This window comes from Prionailurus viverrinus, chromosome B2 (genome assembly GCF_022837055.1).
Source record: "Prionailurus viverrinus isolate Anna chromosome B2, UM_Priviv_1.0, whole genome shotgun sequence".
In the NCBI taxonomy this organism is placed as follows: domain Eukaryota; kingdom Metazoa; phylum Chordata; class Mammalia; order Carnivora; family Felidae; genus Prionailurus; species Prionailurus viverrinus.
In genome coordinates this window covers 92,133,890-92,154,482 of record NC_062565.1, presented here as the reverse complement: position 1 = coordinate 92,154,482, position 20,593 = coordinate 92,133,890, and the positions used below count along the sequence as shown (strand labels likewise).

Below are 20,593 nucleotides of genomic sequence, written 5' to 3'. Positions count from 1 at the left end.
ATTACCACAATTGGTTCAGCTAACATCTATCTTTTCATATAGATTCAATAAAAAGAAGAAAAGAAAAGAACTAAAGAAAAAGGAAAGAAAAATTCTCCTGTGATGAGAACTCTTTTTTTATTATGTTTTTAATGTTTATTTATTATTGAGAGAGAGAGAGACAGAGCATGAGCAGGGGAGGGACAGAGAGAGGGAGAGACACAGAATCTGAAGCAGGCTCCAGGCTCCTAGCTGGCAGCACAGAGCCTGATGCAGGGCTGAAACTCACAAATCTCAAGATCATGACCTGAGCCAAAGTCCGGTGCTTAACCGACTGAGCACCCAGGCGCCCCCTGTGATGAGAACTCTTAGGATTTACTCTCTTAACCACTTCCCTGTATTTCATACAGCAGTGTCAGTTATAGTCAACATGTTGATTTACATCCCTAGTACTTATTCATCTTATAACTGGAAATTTGTGCCTTTTCATCACTGTTCTCTAATTCTCTTTCCCACCACTCTCTGCCTCTGGTAGCCACACACCTCATCTCTTTTTCTATGAGTTTGTTGGTTTTTTCAGATTGCACATATACCACTGATAAATATACCACTGATGAACGTTTCTCTTATTCTTTACAAAACATTAAAGATTAAGTGATATTGTTTAATGCTCAAGTTTTATAACAGTGTAATATAATACAAGAGTTTTTAGAGTATATGCGTTTTTAGAATAATTATTAAATAAGAACTTAGATGCATTATAATATTTATATTAGTTTGTATTCTCAAAACTCTAAGCATTTCCAATTTCATCATACTCTTTTCCACCATTGCTCTTTATATTACATTTATATAATTGAGTTGATTTTTATTGTTTTATATATGTGTGAATATATATATGTTTTATATATGTGTATATGTGTTTATATATGTGTTATTGTTTTATATATGTGTATATACATACATATACACACACGTATATATTTACTTTTTCAAAGAGGCAAAGAACATATTTTATGCACTTCTAAAAGATGCATTTTTCTTCTGCATTTTGATGCTTTAAATAGATTTACTTGTCCCAAGCCAATAAAATAGGAAATGTGCTCATGAAACAAGGCCAAGAAGTCCATCTGTGTCTGTTCATTTCTCTGAGCTATCAGTTCCTTAATTTCTCAAAATATTTTTTCATCTCAAGCATGACTATCTGCTTCACTAAACAAAGAGACTGTTCCAACTTTTTCTAGCAGTGGGAACCTTTTTTCTAAATCCCAAATGAACTTGTTTATAAAGAAATTATCTTTTTCCTTCAACATCCAAAAATTCTCCATTCATTCTGAAACTATCTTAGTATGTATTGAAAATATTTAAATTACTATTTCCTGTCTCTCTTTACAGGGATTTCCAGGACGTTATCTCAATAATCACATTCATAAAAAGTTGTTTTATCATTTGGAGTACTTCAGTAGAATTTCTCATGACATTTAATATCAAAATTCCTTCTGCATTTATGACAGAGCCAGTGATTCAATAAGATTCTTGTTAATTATGCTTTATCCCCTGTATAACACCTCACAGCTATTTAACAAACTTTCAAACTTTGAATTTCGTCTTACTAATAATTTAAAACATACTTCATAATCTCTTTTTTGACGAGACTGCTTTAATTTCTAAACCATATTCTATTTGCACCTGGGTGACTCAGTTAAGCTTCTGATTCTTGGCTTCTGCTCAGGTCATGATCTCAGTTTGTGGGTTAGAGCCCCACATTGGGCTCTGTGCTGACCTTGTGAAGCCTGCTTGGGATTTTCTTCCCCTCTTTCTTTCTGCCTCTCACCTACTTATGTGCACATGAATTCATGCTCTCTCTCTCTCTTTCAAAATAAATAAAACTTTAAAAAAAATGAAAAAAATAAACTATTCCAAGACATTCAAGACACTAATACTGGTCCTGTCGTGTTTTTCTCTATATCACTTCTAGTAAATTTTTTAACCATTCAGTGCCTCAATTTTCTTATGTATAAAATAAGGGGATCATCCATATTTGTCTTATCATTTCAAAAGAATTTTTTACTGCTCTTAGCACAGTTTATTTTATTTACCTTCATTGTCTGTATCTGCTGTTTTGGGGACATTAGGTCTCCATGTCTATTCTTTCTCTCTTAGCTCTCTGCCTTTTCATAGGAATGCTTCTTCTGGAATGAGTGTACTTCCTTGTTACATATAGTATATTCTGCAAATTCATTAACTGAATAATAGTAAATTTAATAAATATTCTACATTATTTTATATAATTATTTACTCTTTCTGCTAAGTCTTATTATTTCTCTTGTGCTCCTCCCCTGACCTCTCCTGAGGTAACACTGACTTCTAGTTCCTGAAATCTTTACATAAATGTCATATTATAACTAAGCAATATTTACTTTAACTCATCCTCAAACATGCTGAAAAGAGATGAGGATTAAGGAATAAGTAAACTGACTGAAACAAAATCTTACCCTATTTCGATCAGCTTAAATATGGGCATTCACACATCCTCAAAACCACATGAAAGATAATAGAGAGCAAATTTAATAAATATTGGCATGTACAGAAGCTGCAGATAATAAGGTGACACAAAGCTTTCCTGATTAACCTAGTCTAGCCTCATATCTATCTATCTATCTATCTATCTATCTATCTATCTATTTTTTAATGTTTTTATTTAATTTTGAAGGAGAGAGACAGTGCATGAGCGGGGGAGGAGCAGAAAGAGAGGGAGACACAGAATTTGAAGCAGGCTCCAGGCTCTGAGCTGTCAGTACAGAGCCCGTTGTGGGGCTCGAACCCAAAAACTGTGAGATCATGACCTGAGCCGAAGCCGGACGCTCAACCCACCGAGCCACCCAGATGCCCCTAGCTTCATATATTTTACCGATATTTTAAAATAACCAAAGAGTATAATAAATTAAATTGTTAGAGGATTTTAAATTATTAGATCTGTACCAAGTAACACTTCGGACAAAACAAGAAAAGACGGAGAAAAAGTGGTCACATGGTGCTGGAAAGCTCTGACTAATCAATGATTGAGAGTCAGGAAAGAAAGAAAGAAAGGAGGGATTCAGAAATGTGCACTCAATATGAAACAGAAGACAAAGAAGGAAGGGAGAAGAGAAAAAATTCCAATGGCTCTGAGCACAATTAAAGATACACATTTGATTAGGATGTATTCATGGCCTGAAAAGTAGATGAAGTACTAAGTAAACCAACTAATGTGTAACATGTTGCCTAATGCTATGACAGAACTCTGAATTTCTGTCATGTGTTATAGTCATGTGTTAAAGATTAGAAATTTGAACTTCTAGGGAGAGAAAAAAAGTGATCAAAATGTTAGAACCCAACACCTAAAATATTAATTTTCAGGAAACAGATTTCTATTAAAAATTGCAAAACAAATCGGCAGCTATACATTTCTTAAAGTCTTGCAGGCTTGAGACTTTAAACTTTGAACTTTAACTATAATTGTTAAAGTGGACTTCTGTTTACAGGTGACTCAGTTTTGTCTTAATGCTATGGTGCCATGCATGCTGTTATCACTCCATTCAGCTCCAGTGCTATGATTAACTACTGGACCTATGTCAGGTTGCTTTACTTCTTCAGACTTTAGTGTCTTCATTTATTTCATGGAGTTCTATTGATTATATGTTAAAATTTTGTTCACCAGTCACAGGCCTAGAACTTTATAGAAGGTGATTTTATTTAAAACGGTGTTCGTACTTTTGTCACTAAACATATAATTCAGTTTTCCTAAATGTCATAATATATTTAAATGATACAGACAATTCCTGTCACTCCACTAATTTAATTTGTTCTATTTAAAAGTGTTTCAAGAATTTATGGCTTTGTACTGTAAAATAACATATGTGTGTCTCAATGTTGTATTTACTTATATATCTGAATTAAATCCCTTAATATTTTTATATTGTTGCTATATTTAATTTATACTGCAAATCTCTGGCAATCTTCTAGCAAGCTTTTTAAGATAGTCATTTTATTGCTTTGCTCATGATGAATTCTGCCATTGTTCATAACCTGTTAAGTATACAAGTGCTTGATTTTTAAAACAGTAAATGAGGAAAAAAACAATCAAAAGCAATGTGTCATTGTTTAGTATGATACCACTTCCTAGTGAGGATGAATGTTCACTAATATTTATTAGGTCAGCCAATCCAATCTCAGGTAGGTAACAGGTGGTACATAGATCCAGAGACTGCAAATAATGTCTCTGTCTGTTGTAGTCTGGCATATGGTCTTTGGATACATTATAGACAATCATATGAATTGGACAACATCTTCTATAGACAATGCTTAACACTGAAACACCAGTTATTCTTTTCTAACTTCCTGAGCCTACTGTGCAGATTTTGTGCCTTTTTGTAATGCCTCCTCACCTTTCATGTCTTTTACAGTACTGTCTCTGGGTGGATTAGTTTCTTATTATCTCATACTTTGTCATGTACATTTGTCATTTTGCAATGTTAAATTTTAAATCCTTCCATTTAGACTGAACACATAATAAGTTTGCATTTCTCCACATTGCTTAGTCTATATTCTAGAAATAATGGGTCCTCAAGAATTTGGAGATGGATTTAAGTCTCTGGAGTTTATGGTCTTTATCCTAAGGTTTAAAAAAGACACACAAATACACACAGAATCTTACTTTATATGTAAAATTTAAAAGCTAAAGCATTTGTAGGAAATCCAGGTTAAAAAGAAAAGGAAAAAAATGTAGCTTCTCTCAATAAATTGAATTTTTGAAATAATATTTTGTATATATTTTAGTGTATAATGTAATCTCTGAATGGGCTTTCATATTTGAATCAAGGAGATCTGATTATTATCTCCAGTTACTGTTTGTTGTAGTAAAAATCATCTTTATCATCCAGAACTTTTATCCATATAACTGTAACTGTCTTATATAATACTTTCTCATTTACTCAAACAAAAAATACAAATTCTTCCTTTGTATTTCTGACATAATTTAACTATAGTCCTTAGCAGGTTATCTCAAGTATATATTAGGTTTTATGAATGGGAAATAGATAAGAAAATATATTTATCATATTGTGATTTATATAGCTAATACTTAGTGAAATGTTGATGGGTGGATGGGGAGAGGAAGAGAAAGAGAGAGAGAATTGATAGATCTAGCTGGAATAAGTTTCAAACAATGGACAACAACAACAAAAATCATGGAGTATTATCATTTAGGACCCAATTGAAATTTATATAATCTCAATCTTGTTATAAACTATGATCATTGACAATATTCTGGGTGCACATTATCTTATGATCACAAACCAAATAAATAGTACACCTTAGCTTATTCTAAGAAAGAAATAAGCAACACCTGGTCTAAATTTTAAAAAGAGTGGCTACCATTTATGAAGCTTTTATCTAACAGCATTTTTTATTTGCAATAGGCTAAGACCTAAGCTATGATACTTTCCATTAACTACCAATGAGAATATATAAGAGGAACTGGAAAGCTGCAAACTAAAGATTAAAATGAATGAATGCCTTACGGGATGGATCATATAATCCTTTGATAATTTGCATTCATTTTAAGAGGAGCTATCCAAAATTGCTACCTGTCCAATCTGCATAAGATGAGCAAACTAGAAGCATGTAGATAAAAATGCTGGTTGTCCCTAAATGGGCCATTTAATATCACTATAGTTGACTTTTAGACACTCAAGGCTTACATGTGTGTTGAATATCCTTATTTTCTGGCTTTTTTTTTTGCAATTATGATATTTATATTCCATATAGAATAAGAACACTAATAATTATCATTTGATGTTGTCCCATATGTAAATGAGATTTAAAATACAGTGACCTCCTTCAGCCCTGCTTCCAGAGTATGGGTCATAAGGTAGACAAATATGAGTCTAACAGAAAAATTACAACCTCATAAAAATATGTAGCTTCAAAATATGTCCAAAATTAAAATCTACATAATTCATCTACCTGAAGTGCTGATCATTTATAGAATAGACAACTCATTTCACCTTTACAATAAATACAAAATAAAGTATCAACTATTTTTAATACTTCCTCCTTTAGCAAATAAGGTAAGATTACTAATAAAACTGGAATTTATTTAAGCCATGTGCTTGTTCTCAATCATAATTTGTCAGTACGGAATTGTTTTTTGCTAGGTTTATCATTATTCCAAAATAAAGCCTTTTTCTTTTTCCAGTTATCTATTTTACAACTATCAATAAATGTAAGGAAATTTCTAAATATTCAGTGATTGTCTTTCTGAAAATTTAAGAGCCACCTGAGTAGTTCAGTTGGTTAAGTGTCCAGCTCTTGATTTCCACTCTGATCATGATCTCACAGTTTGTGAGTTCAAGTCCCACATTGGGCTCTGTGCTGTTAGCTCCTGCTTGGGACTCTCTCTCTTCCTCTCTCTGCTCCTCCCTCACTCATGTGATTTCTTTCTCTCTCTCTCAATATAAATAATTAAACTTAAAAAATAGAAAATCTTGATTTTATGACCAAATCCACAAATAAGTAATAATGAGTTATTTTGAGACCAGATATTTTTAAAACGAAAGTTAATTTTTTAAATTCCATAATTGAATTAAAATTTTTCACACTCATTTTATTTTATTTTATTATTATTTTTTAGAGTGGGAGGAGAGAACGTGAGTAGAGGAGGGGCAAAGAGAAAGGAAGAGAAGGCTTAAGCAGGCTCCATGCACAGCAAGAAGCCCCATGCAGGGCTTGATATCATGACCATGAGATGATGACCTGAGCCAAAATCAAGAGTCAATGCTTAACCAGGTACCCCTCACTATTTTATTTCTAAGTAAAGAGGAAAAATGTCCCATCGCCCAAAATGTTTTGAAAATGCTGAGTTAAACAAACATACCCAAACTTCTTCACTGCAAGGTTTTTCAGAGACTTTAATCTGCTAATAGTGAATCTTCAAGAGGATCTGGTATATAGTTCTCCTGACTTTATTTGATCGTATGACTCTCTTGGGTTCATTTTCCCCCCTTAGAAACAGCTTAGCATCTGATGGTTTATAAATCCTGCTGTATGATATGCATAAGTATTATGGAGCCTATCACATGTAACAATTTTTTGCACCAACTTATTCATTGCTTTATAAAAGTAAGGGAAAATATTGATGTATTAGGATATTCCATAACAAAAATAAATCAGATTTTTTCTATGGGATTGAAATTTTATATTTTGGGGGCCCTGGGTGGCTCAATTGGGTAAGTGTCCAACTCTTGATTTTGGTTCAGATCATGATCTCACTGTTAGTGAGGTGGAGCCCTGCATAGGGCTCTGGGCTGACAGAGTGGATGGAGCCTGCTTGGAATTCTCTCTCTCTTCTCTCTTTGTCCCTACCCCCCCCCCCCGCCTCCACTCATGCTAGCTCTCTCTTTTCCTGTCTCAAAATAAGTAAATAAACCAAAAAAAAAAAAGAAAATTTATATTTTGATAGCATCATTTAAGATAATATTAGAATAACAATTCATGCTTCCTAAACAAAACTAATTTGGTAAATTCATGTCTCAAGAATATAGGCTAGCACCAGAAAGAAACTACTAAAGCCCTCTTAAAATATAAATATTTACACTTAACTTTTCATACATTTTTAAACAAGCATGATTAACTTGTTTTAAAGAGAATACGAGTTGAAAACAATTAACAGGAAGGGAATAGTCGGGCTATTCAAAAATAGGCACCCTGATAACAGACAAGAAAAAAAGAGAAAACTTCAGAAATGGAAATTTGAAATAAGGAATTTGGGAGAATTTCATGTGTGGCTAAACATTACTTCACACTTTAAGAAGTCTTGTTGATAGGCACAGCCAATTACATACCTGATAACATCTTAACTTACAAAAGAACTGAGGTGACAGTATATTCAGATAAAAGAAACAAATCTGTACCCTTTTTTGCAGCTAGGAAATAAAACTCTAGCCAAGAACATATAGAGAAGAGGGAGACTTTCCTTTCTGAGGCAACGACACTCTCTTTTGTCTTTTGCTTTTCCTTTTTACCTTCTTCCTGCCTAAGACACAGAGAGGATGGCTGGAGTTTTCGTGACCATCTCACAGTCCTGAGGATAAAAGCCTCATTCTAAGAACAGTGTAGCAAGCAGATAGAAGGTGCCAAGTTTCTTGATATCACCTTTCAGCATTGGTTTCAGCCTTGCCCTGCCTAAGTTTAGGTTCCATGAGAAAAGTAAACCTCCTATTTTTAGTCAGGTTTCCTACCACCTACATGTGAACCTATTCCTACTAACAAGCTCTGAACCTATTACTGAACTTTCAGAGGATGTTAATTTGTGTATATATTATTACCGAATGATCTTAGACAATTTTATTCCTTTCAATACTTTTTATTAACAACTATAAGCAAGGAAAACCATCTCGTAGTTTAAAAGTTTCCATTTTAAGAGTTGAAATTTTCAAATTTAATGATAACATCTCAATCATTCAGAAAATACCAGAATCTACAAGGACTCATTCCATGAGACTGTCACCTTGCTGAAGTTTTCCTTAGTGTATTTTCTTTTTTCCATAGATATTTTAATGTGCAGTTAACTGCAAAAAATAATGCTAATTGTTTAGATACTAAATTATTTCCATGAGAGAAAGGATTGATTAATACTTAAGTTTGGAATTACTTCAAAGATTCTAATTGTATTAATAAAAATCCAGCTCTTCACTTTTGCTTTTGAGGCTCCGTAACCTTGCCATTATCTTCCACATATTTTTCCGGTACATCCTACATATCTGTACAAGCACATCCACCTATGCTACCTGCTATTCACTTTTATGATCTATGCTTATCCCTTCAGTTGAACATGTTATATATTAGCAGTATTCTGGAGCCAGCTTATATGGCTAGAAGAGCCTGAATTCAGTAAGGCATCACTGGTAGCTTGGTATTAATCATATCAGCAATATTTGCACCACTAAAATTGTCAATTGCTACAAATCAAAGATTCTCTCCTTGCCATAGCCAGTTATTAAGCAAGTACCATCACATCACTGAACAATATACACCATTTATGTTATATTTGTATGCCATATGTTGTTCATTAATTAACGCTGGCATTGTTTAGTTGGTAGCTTTAGTACCAGAAAGTCACCAAAGTTACACAGAATGAAGAACAAGGATTATCTGTATATGAATGCTACAATAATATGCTACTGAACATATTATTTAGTAGATCTAAATGGATTGGAAGGGCTTAATGAGATGGTAACAATGATCAGTTCCACTGATTTGTAATTTATCAACAGCAAGTTTAAATTATGATCAATTTTCATTAAAATATAACCTTGAGGAGAAATAAACATTACTATCAGCTATAAATATATAACAAGAAACAATAAATAACAAGGGTTTTCAAATTGTAAGGCTTCCTCTTAATTACCATTTAAAATTTAAATTGATACAGGAAATTAACTTTAACAGTAGTCTAATTTCAGATCCTTATGACCTATTTTTATCCTAAGCAACTTTTTAATAAAGTTAAGTTATAATGGTATACTGCAACATACTCCAATTTTAAACTACCTAAGATTGTTTTTATTGTGATGGAACAAAAAGTCCTTACTATAATCATCTACTGATCATTTTAAGATTCCCGAAGGAAAGGCATTATTTTGGTTGCCATAAAATTTAACTTAATTTTACAAGTGTAAAATAAAAATACATAATTCTACACTTAAAGCTGGAATCTATTTTTAAAATTATACAGTGGCTTTCATATAGCCTCGTTAAATAGCTACTAATACAGTTCTTTTAAACACCCAATTGTCCAATCAAATTAAATTAAGAGTGGCTTTAAATTGGAAATAATAAGGAAAATGGCTTGCATATCAACATTGCATAAGAAAGCACAGGTTCCTCCTATCAATAATTTCTTACCAATATAGCTATTTGTTTGTAAGTGAAGTACCAAACATTACAAAAACAGTTATTTTTAAATTAGTTTGAACATAATTTACATTTAAAAGAATTCTTTCTTAGACTTACATACCAGAAGCAAGGGTTTAGCTTGCAAACACTTGCTAAGGATTTTAAAGCAGTAAGTCCAGTATTAAAAGGCTCAAGGCAGACTGTACTCAGATCAGTCAAGCAGCCATGTCATTTCTAATACTGGAAAATGAAACAGACTATACTTTTAGAGAAATGGACACTCAATAAGTAAATGATTTTATCAGCAAGAACCTGAAGCTAGCATTGGAAAGGTAGCATCTGATTTTCTAGCATCACTTGGATGTTTAAGTTGATTTGGCTAATATGTAAATATCTGGATTATAAAAAAAAATAGCACATCAGCTACCATGAACATGCAAGGCACATAAAGTTTTTTTTCTAATTGAGTTTTTAACTATAAAATAATTTTAAAGTTTCACAAGGTCTGATGACTTTTGGGCTTTCTTTCCTTCCAACTGAATATCTTTTGAAATTATACTCTATTGTATCAAATATACCAATAAAATATTTTAAAATTAAGTGGATGTACTGCATTTGCAGTTAAGTATCTAAAACAACTGAAGTATGTTTGGAAAGCATTCACTATTTTTTTTGCAACTCAAATATCTGACTTAGCAGATATCAATATGAATGTTTTAAAATTGGGGGCAGAAGAAATATCTTATATATAATTTTTAACATCTTCCTGATTTAAAAAAAAATTAAAGCCCTAATTGGAAATTGAAGCAGTGATATGAAAACTTTTAAATCAACATACAGTTCCCTGAAAGTGAATATCGATTTTGCATCTCTTTCTACAACAAAATTTGCATTATTTTCTTTTTATTTTCCTTTTATTTTTTTGGTAATATCACTTTAGTAATACCAGTTTCCAAAACATATCTTCAGTCAGTCTAGTGAATTGTTAAACTTATATTGAAACACACCTCCCAGCACCCCCATTCTCAGTACCAATAATAATAAGGGAAGCAGGGAAACACTTACCTAATTTTATTATGTTAAAATAATATTCAGGTGCATATTCTGAACCAACTTAGATGACAGTTGTAGCCCTATTCTGTTTATAATGTTTATCATGCCAGTAACATTCAAAACCTACAATTTCACCTTTGCTTCAAATATTAAATCCATTAATTTAATAGAAAAATCTATTATAAATTCATTCACCTCATTTATCATCTCAAGAGTAGTCAGACAGGGGCACATGAAAATGGGAAATATTTTATAATAATTAACTTTGGATTAAACATCTTTCATAAAGAATAGAAGGAAATAAAATATTATCCAGGCTGGGGCGGGGCAGAGAGAATTATCTTTTATAGATTTTGTATAGTACTGAAACTAAACATAGGTTTCAATCCAGTGTACATTTAAAAAAAAAGAAAGAACTACTATAGTTTTAAAGTGCAGGCATATATAATTACTTCATTAATAAGGTTTTTGTCATGAAGTCTGTCAGGTTAATTTCTAGGCTTCCAAACAAAATTCCAAAAGTAGGTATAAAATCAACATATTTATAACTGAGATAACTTCACATTTTTATACTGTCCCTCTTTATGTAAGATTTAACTAAAAATATTAAAATTTATAGGTGTTGAAAATCAATAGAATAGTTTGTGTTGTCATCTGTTTTACTAATTCTATTTCCATACAAAATGGATACTGTCCAGCTCTTACTATTTGAATATCATATTGAAATCCCTATTGCAATTGGAGAGACATATGATATTTTTCCTAAAAAAATATATATGTATATATACCCAACAGGATTGATATGAAAACAATTTAACTTGAATGATGTAATTATGTAATGGAATGTAAAAAATTATAGCAAGTAAGGTGCCGTGACATGCTGTAATGGATGAAGTTACACTGGTTGATGACACTATATCTCCTACTCATTAATTATTTGGATAGAGTGCATTATTTTTACATAGCATGAAGAAATAAGTCATAAATTACCACTAAAAATTACATTTATACATTTTCATTTAATATTAGTGATATTTCTTCCTCATCCATGAATTATGGAAAAAAATCAAAAGAATATCAATAGCACTTTGAGTTGCTAGGAAAGCTCATAATGTGGTGTGATTTTTTTTACAATATGCAGCTAGTAATTTTTAGGGGAAGAAAGTGAGCATTTCTAGAAAAATGACTTATAAAACAAGTAAGTTTACATGTTTATGAGGCAAATCTGCACATGTGTGGCTTGCTAATGTGTCCTATTTAGGTGCCTAAGTGACTGGAAATATTTTTAACCTACCTTATTTGCAATTCTAAAGATAAAGACACATTTCTTAAGTGTAGCTAATTGAGTGATTCTTTCAAGTTATTATAAAACAACATACTGCTAACATGTAGCTCAAATATTTTACACCGGACTCTTTTAAAAATCATAACTAAAAAGTTAGCCAAGCTCTTTTTTTTCTAAAATCTTACAAGGAAAAAGTGAATTTAACATGACAGTCAAAATGAACCAAGTGATATAAATTCCTTTTCTGTTTTCTATTTTCTTCTAAAACTATTTTCTTTTCTTTAAGACAACTTTCTCCCTATAATCAATTAGGATTTAAAAAGGGTAATAATGCTAGCATTAAACAAGGGAAACATTTCAAATCTCACTTGCTACCGGTATAATAGTGTGGTTGTGTATATATCCATTCATTCCTTACATCAAATCTTAAAAAACACAAAGTTACTGAAAAAAGAAGCTAATGAATTAATCTCTCCATGGTTCTTAGATAAAACCTGGCCACTGTTGACATGTAATCTGTATTAGTTTCCTTCCTTTTCTCTCTCAATGACTTCCTCCACAAAACCCACCAGCCTAGTACAAGACTATATAGGAAAACATCCATTTGAAAAAACTCTCACACCAAAGAATCTACAACAAAAGGACACCTTTATCCAGGTGAAAACGTTACTAACTAGGTATCAAGCTTACCATTAAAAAAATTGACTTATTTTTCTACATTTTTCAAGGCAACTGACTTTTTTGAGCAGAGTACTCTCAATCATTGCACAGAGACATATGGGGGAAAAACCCTACTTTTCAGAATATAAAGACCTTTGTTAGATGATGGAGACCCCTCGTCCGGAAAGTCCGAGGGGATCATTTTTCTGGGGGCTATAGAAAAACAGAAGCACAATTTTGTTTTGAGAATTAACACAGAAAGAACGAGGTGGGAAGATGACTTCTTGCAAACAATTCACAGTACTCTGCAGCTGTGGGAGAAGTAGCTGTCTAGAGACTACAAAATGTGGAAGAATAAGTGCATCACTTGGTAACAAATGATTGGTTCCCTTTATCTTGTTGGTTCTTAAGAGTCATCTCAAAGAATTTCTTTCTTATGCTAAAACTCTCTCATACACACACACACACACACATAAACACACGCACATACACATACACACAAAGGAAAGAAATAAAGAGGAAGAGAAACAGCCATTCAAAGTATTTTTCTTGTCCTATTAGTTTTCCATGTGAATGAGCTACTGAGAAATGTATGAAACATAGTGGCAAGTGTCAAAAATGACACTATACTCCTTTCTAAATCTTTCAAAGAAAAAAATCTCTTACAAGACTATTGCTTCTCATCAGTGTGTGTGTGTGTGTGTGTGTGTGTGTGTGTGTAAAAACAGAATTACATATTCCATAAAGGATTCATTAAAAACAGAGCTGTCATTTGTTGGTAGCAAGTATAATAATTTAATAACATTCATCTTCAAGTTTTTAGCATTCTCGAGTTTCTTAACATTACTCTCTATATAGTATAACTTATTAAAATTATTATCTGTGATTTTCAGAGCTAGACACTGTGAAACTTCTAAATTGAAACAAATTATAAAATAGGGTGACCATAGTCCTCAGAAGCTCATTGGCCAGGATACTTATTGAGAGGACATTCTTGCAATGACTAGACAGAGAGGTGGTTTTCCACCTCTAGAAGTCTTGAATTCAATTTGGCGATGGAAGCAAGGAAAGATTAAGAGGAAAATAATTTACCTATAGGATATGAAAAATAAAAATGGGTTATCAAACTTCTGCTCTTGCATTTACATTCACTTTTGCCTAACAATAAAAAAATTCTGTCAAAAATTAATTTGGTAAGAGAGATTAAAACTTATAAAATATACTCAAGTACAATTATCTTTAAAAGATGCCAAAAAGCGTTAGATTACAGAAGATTACCAAAATAAGTAGCTTAATTTTAAATTGTTTTTGTCTTACTTGATTTTTTCAAATCTTTTATTCTTGTAAATGTCTAGCATAATTATAAAATGTAGAGGTAGAAAATATGTTTATTTTTTCTTAAAGTGATTGAGATTCTGATTCTTCAGCCTTTACAATTGCAGTCAAAATTTCCACTGCCTCCATTATCTAGATACAATATTCACCATAAGCTGAAAATAAGTCACCAATTTAACCTTTCAATTGCTTTGGTTCTACTAGTACAAATGAAGAATTTTTTCTGGTGTAATAACTCCATCTCTATTTTGTAGCCATGAACATCATTGGAATCATTACAAATAAGGAGGTAAATTATTTTATAATAGATTTACCAAGTAACAATTGTGAAAAAAAAAACTTTATTAATGTAGAAGTAACTTCATCTCCTATGGAAATGTGGTTTGAAAGTGCATTTAGTTTTAATTGATGATGACTTTTAGGTCCATAGCTGAGGTATTTGCTAATATAATCAATTTTAATAATCACTTTCATATGTGTGAAAGGCATACTAGAAAACAGCATTATTTCAAATCAAATTTTCATTAAATTCTCCGAAAACTGCTAAATCAATAAAAGCAGATAGGTTTTCCTGAAGTTTACTTAAGTCAAAAAAATGTCGAAAAAATTAAAGAAAAATATATCTAAAATTGTGTTATGGAAAGGTAAAACTGAAATGGTTTTCTAGTAAGAGGTGGGCAAGTGGTGGCAAAGGCACACAACAAAATTGGCATTTCGTTTCAATGTGACAACAGTCTTTTTGACAGCATATTAGTTTAACATTGAACATCCCACCAAAACAGTTATCCATTTCCAAGTGCATAATAAGTCATTGTTGTCCTTCACTGTACATTAAATGTCACCCATCATTGTGACAAGAATATAAAAGCTATTGCACACTAGCCAGGAGCCTAGATCAAAGCTGTTGATGCAAGCACTTTGGACATGGCTTTCTAAACTCAGTTAAACCGTCAAAAACACTATGTTTAGAACATCTTTACCTCCGAGCACCAAGAGAAATACAGAATATTTTTACAAATGTAAGAACTCTCAGTAAGGCAGTAGCCTTGTCATCTTGTGACTCCAGACCATGTTAGTGCCAAAGTGTGTGTCAAGACAGTCCTGGTGGTCACCGTATTTATAAACCCTTGAGCAGATTCTAGGGAGACCACCTCCTCCTGTCTAATCCAATAATACAATAGATGAGATTCTAATATTCTAAAAATCATGCAAAGCAATTCAACCCCAAAACACATAAGAAACTCCTATATTCTTTTTAACTTAGAAAAACTAATGTTATGTACTTAACACATACCAAATATTCTTGGATTTGTTATCTTTGCTAAGGCCAGGTTAGCCAATATTGCTAGCTTCCTTTTACTCTTTTTCCTATATTTGATCATATTCACTTGTTCATTTAAGTAACCTAAGAAATTTCTCTGTAATAAAATTCTTACAAAAAATGGTTTAGTATTACTCTTCTTCCCCAGTTTATTTGTATTTAATTTTAAAATGTCAATCTTAGAATAAAATATGCAATATTATTATACGCTTAGTGAATTATTACTACAGTTCCATCAATCCTGTTGGAGGAAAATGTGTATAGCATTAGTCTCTTCTTTTAAGTTTGGTCTTCAGTTATTCACCTCTATACCAAATTACTAAGAACTCTAGACCAAGATTTACATGCTGATTTTCAAAACAGCTCTGGTCTTGAAGACACCTATTGTTAAAAGAAAAAAAAATTTTTCTAACATTATGGGCATTTAAATTGGCTCCATTTTATAAATAGTATCTACTGTGTCCATATTATCAGTTATTTAATAAAGACAATATTTGAAGCAAGGTGAAAAATACCTCTCATTCTGAGTATAAAGGGTGGATTTCCTAACCAGACTCTTTATATGACTAACTGCTGTCTCTATACTAATATACCTAGGTCAGAGGAAAATAGAAAGAGAGAGGGAAAGGTTTAGGGACAAACATGATTATGTACAAGTTTGTCATGTATAAGATTTCTTCCTAATCTTCTGTCAGCCAAGAGCTATGGTTAGGATATCCAGGATAAGGCCATTCCATATCTAGAATGCTGTACCTCAGGCTTATCTTTACTGTGAAAAGAGTTCTCAGCTAATTCAGACAAGCATGCTGAATATGTCATTATGCTATAAACAAGAAAGCAACTATTTGCAAGAGACCATAGATTATGAAACCATACCAAGAAAATAAGACCATATATCTCTTTCTTAATAATGGTTAAAAAAATTTAGAGCGTTTGTTAAGTATTTCTTAGATAATCTTTTTCTATATAGGAAGGGTGAAGGGAAATTTTTAAGAGCTATCATAGTAACAATCAGCTTTTAAATTTAATTTTAGAAAACATAAATTCTAACAATTATGATCAGTACTTAATTTATTACAAAATTTTGTTGTTGACGTGGTATTATTGTAGAACTTTGTTTCTGTGATTTTCAGTGAGAATGAAACACATAGATGAGAATTTTTTCAAATGTAAATGGTCTTTCTCTGTAATTATTATGGAGATGAAGATAAAAAGTATACATAAATAAAATGCCATATTTATATGTTAACATTAATATAATATAATAATATTAGTAAGTTCATTAGTGATCTCTAAATAACATAAGACACAATCTTCATTCATAGGTAAAATAAAAATTCTGTGTCTATTTTGTATTGATAAGAAATACCATAATACCATTTATATTAGAAAGGTAATTAAGTTCTGCAATGAAATCTGGACATTTGCCTGCTTTGCATATTATGAACTTTCATTGTAAGAGGAGTTCAATACCATATGAGACTGAATATTTTTTTAAGTGAAGTATATTGGATTTTAATTATATAAATTTATTTGGCTTTGGAAGTTCAGTTAAGAATTTAATTGGATTCTATTTCAAGAATTTCCTTTTAATCTGGGTTCTTAGTGTGTTGTTTTTAAATTTAGCAAATATTTGGGGCGCCTGGGTGGCGCAGTCGGTTAAGCGTCCGACTTCAGCCAGGTCACGATCTCGCGGTCTGTGAGTTCGAGCCCGGCGTCAGGCTCTGGGCTGATGCCTCAGAGCCTGGAGCCTGTTTCTGATTCTGTGTCTCCCTCTCTCTCTGCCCCTCCCCCGTTCATGCTCTGTCTCTCTCTGTCCCAAAAATAAAAAAATAAACGTTGGATAAATTTAGCAAATATTTATACATTATTTTAATATAGAGTATTGAATAAAATATTTCAGGAATAATCTGCAAAGAATTTATTTTCATATTATGTACTATTTACCACGATATTTATTAGTTAATATAGGATATCTGACATTGTTTATTATTTAATAAAATATGTGTTAATTTACCTATAAATGAAGATATAATATTTAATTTTTGAAATTGTATGAGACTGTTTGCATTGAATAAGATGCTGAAATAGAATCATTTTCAAATTCCATTCATTTAATAACTAACAACAAAATATAACAGTAATATTCCAAAATTTAATGACACTAAAAAATGGCATATCAACTAATGTTACATTCTCAAAAAGAATGACATAGATGTATTTATTTTGTGTAAAATTAGCACAGGTTACCATAATTATACAGATATTATATCACTATTTTATTTGATAGTTATCAGTGAGAGTTAAAAATATTTTGAGAATTAGATCACTGCATAGCTGTTCCACGTCTCTATTTGCAAATGTAATTTTAAGCTGGAAAACAATTCAGATGTTTCAGTATTTGCTTTTGAATGTAATCTCAGAAGATTTGGGCTCAGAAAATTAGGAATATCTGAAATTCCTAATACAAGTTTGAGGTAACTCAATAGTCTCTGCTTAAGGTCCCCTGGAAACCACATTAGATTTAATTCAGCTTGACTGATGCCTGCACAATTGTCTCAGAATGGTATCAGGACATTTGCCCCTAGGTTTTGATTTTATCCTTCCTGGGAACTTTTGTTAATTTGATTAAGAAGGAACAGGTGTACCTGCAGACAGCATGAAAGACTTTTTTCTATACTTTGGAGTATTTATTTTTCTGTTTGCCTTGTGGGCAGGCTGTAGAGTTCTCCAACCATTGAATTATTTAAACTGTAATCTTTGAACTCATTTCTCTGACTACATATGAAACAGGATGGTTTACATTGGCCGCTATAAAATATATGTAACTAATGCAAAGATGTTCAAAAATGAAAAGGCTGTTTTGTCTTCACAAGATACGGAAAAAGTTAGAGCTAAAGACTTATGAATTTTATAGTCCAAATTCTCGTTTTTGAGGGGAGAATTCTAAACTTCAAATACAAATATTAACATGATCTACCATACAGTTACCAAAGCGATATGTACTCATGGTTCCAATACAAATTTTTAGACAAATGCAAATGATAATTGTCTGAAGGATTCATGTGTCAATATTAAATCAATTGGGGAGAATTATAAGTTTTTATAACATTTATATGTAAATATCAAAAATATCTGTGTATACCTATAAAAATGTGTATATATCAAAAATCTTATGCTATTCTAGAAGTGATTCCTCTTTTAATTGAATGAACTAAGTGGGTTTTTTATTGTTTGTTTATTTTTTGCTAGGAACAAATATATGACTTCATTGAGAAAAGAATAAGTTTAAGAAAGGATAAATATCCTTAGTGACAAATTTATCAGAAGAAGCTATATAATACAATTGAAAAAATAACCTTCTTATTTAATATTTAATTTTGATAGTGGAACAAAAACATATTTGTAGTTATATATTATAATTATTTTGTAGAAAAATGAGTAATTTTATGTGGAAAATAATGGTAGTTTTTTTAGACATAAAGTGCTCATTTTTAATTAGCCTTGGTTCATTAAAAAAAAAGCCTCCTTTTAAATCTTACCTCTTTGTTTTTTCTTATGACTTATTTATCGATTCAAATTAGTAAAGTACACTATTTTACTGTCTCGCTCAAGAGCAAAATGAGGAAATAATTTTTATGGAATAGTAATTTGGACTGCTTTTAAATTCTAATTAAAAGGAGTAAACTCTCCCACAGTTATAGCTTACTGACACAACCAGCATGCTTTCTGCCCAAAAAGGCAGTACAGTATATTTTAATAAGGTAGGTGACTCTTAAAAGTTCATTATTTCAGCACCCCAAGGGAAATAAAGAAGAAGAAAAGTAAAATTATTGTGACTTTTGACAATTATTAGTTAGAAAAAGGAGGTAACAATTGCCAAAAAAATCACAAAAGTGAGCATGTTACCTGGCTATGACAAAGAGCACACAACTGACACCCAAGTAAGCCAGCAGAATATACATCCAGATATCAGGGGAGAGAGGATTCAGGAAGGAGAAGACGCCTGGGTTTGTACCATTGGGCTTGCGGTACAAAATACTTATTCCAAGTGTCATAAAGGGCTTGGAAAAGTCGATGACCTTCTCTCGAACGTAGGTAATAGCCAGTGGGGCAACTGCAAGGTCAGCTTTCTGTAGAGAGAAACAGAAAACAGGGGACAAAATTGGTTCTAAGTCTCAAAAAAGAAGTCAGTATCCAAATTAAGCAAAACAAATACTTTATACTTGAGAATTGTCTGACTAACTATTATGTTAACATTTAAAGCATTCTTGACCCTGAATTGAAGCATTTGATTTTTCTGTTACTCATTTCTACGTCCTTCTAGATTAGCAAACCAGCATTTATTGCAAGTAGTTAAAGAAAGAAAAAAAAATATATGGAATGAAAAAACTGAAGAAACTATTGTACATTCAGTACCTGAATTATTATGCTGTGGAATCTTCTCATAATTATTCTTAATCTAAACTAAAAAAACACATTTAATATAAGTTATGGATCTCTAAATAACTTGGTCAAATTCTAAATAGTAATAATAATATGAACCTCAAATCATTTTGTTGATAATCAAGAAACATGTTTTCCTTATTTTAAAACTATAGAGTTCAGTTAAAAGGTTTAAGTCTTTAAATAGTTAACATTTTGAAAATCATCTTTTAATGTGATTGTGTTTACTGCCCTTGAGTTTTGTTTCTATCCCTCTAATTTGTTTTATATTATTTAATGAAAATCCTTGCAGCCTTGCCTAAATCGCATTAGGAAATGAGTTTTTCAATTTTCACAAAGTTGCTAATTTTCCACGGTAGCTTAAATATGTTAAATTACTAATGCTTTTCACTCATCATGTTATAACCATCTGTCAGGGATGAACTTAAGCTGTAATATGTTACAGGAAATAATTTTAATATTTTAAATAATAAAGGCATCTATTCTCATATATAACGGGAAGCTATATCTCTACTTTCCTTTTATTTTCATAAACATACTGGGCTTTCGGAAGATAAATAAGAAATGCTGCTTGTAGA

The 20,593-nt window shown here is 31.6% G+C and overlaps 1 protein-coding gene across 1 annotated transcript in view; it reads right to left on the bottom strand.

Annotated features, from left to right (window-relative positions):
- Positions 1-20,593, bottom strand: part of GRIK2 (glutamate ionotropic receptor kainate type subunit 2) — a 652,272-nt gene that overhangs the window by 147,929 nt on the left and 483,750 nt on the right. Inside the window, exon 11 of the mRNA XM_047859025.1 lies at positions 19,479-19,702. Coding sequence (XP_047714981.1) covers positions 19,479-19,702 — 224 coding nt within the window. The remainder of the gene's footprint in view (positions 1-19,478; positions 19,703-20,593) is intronic.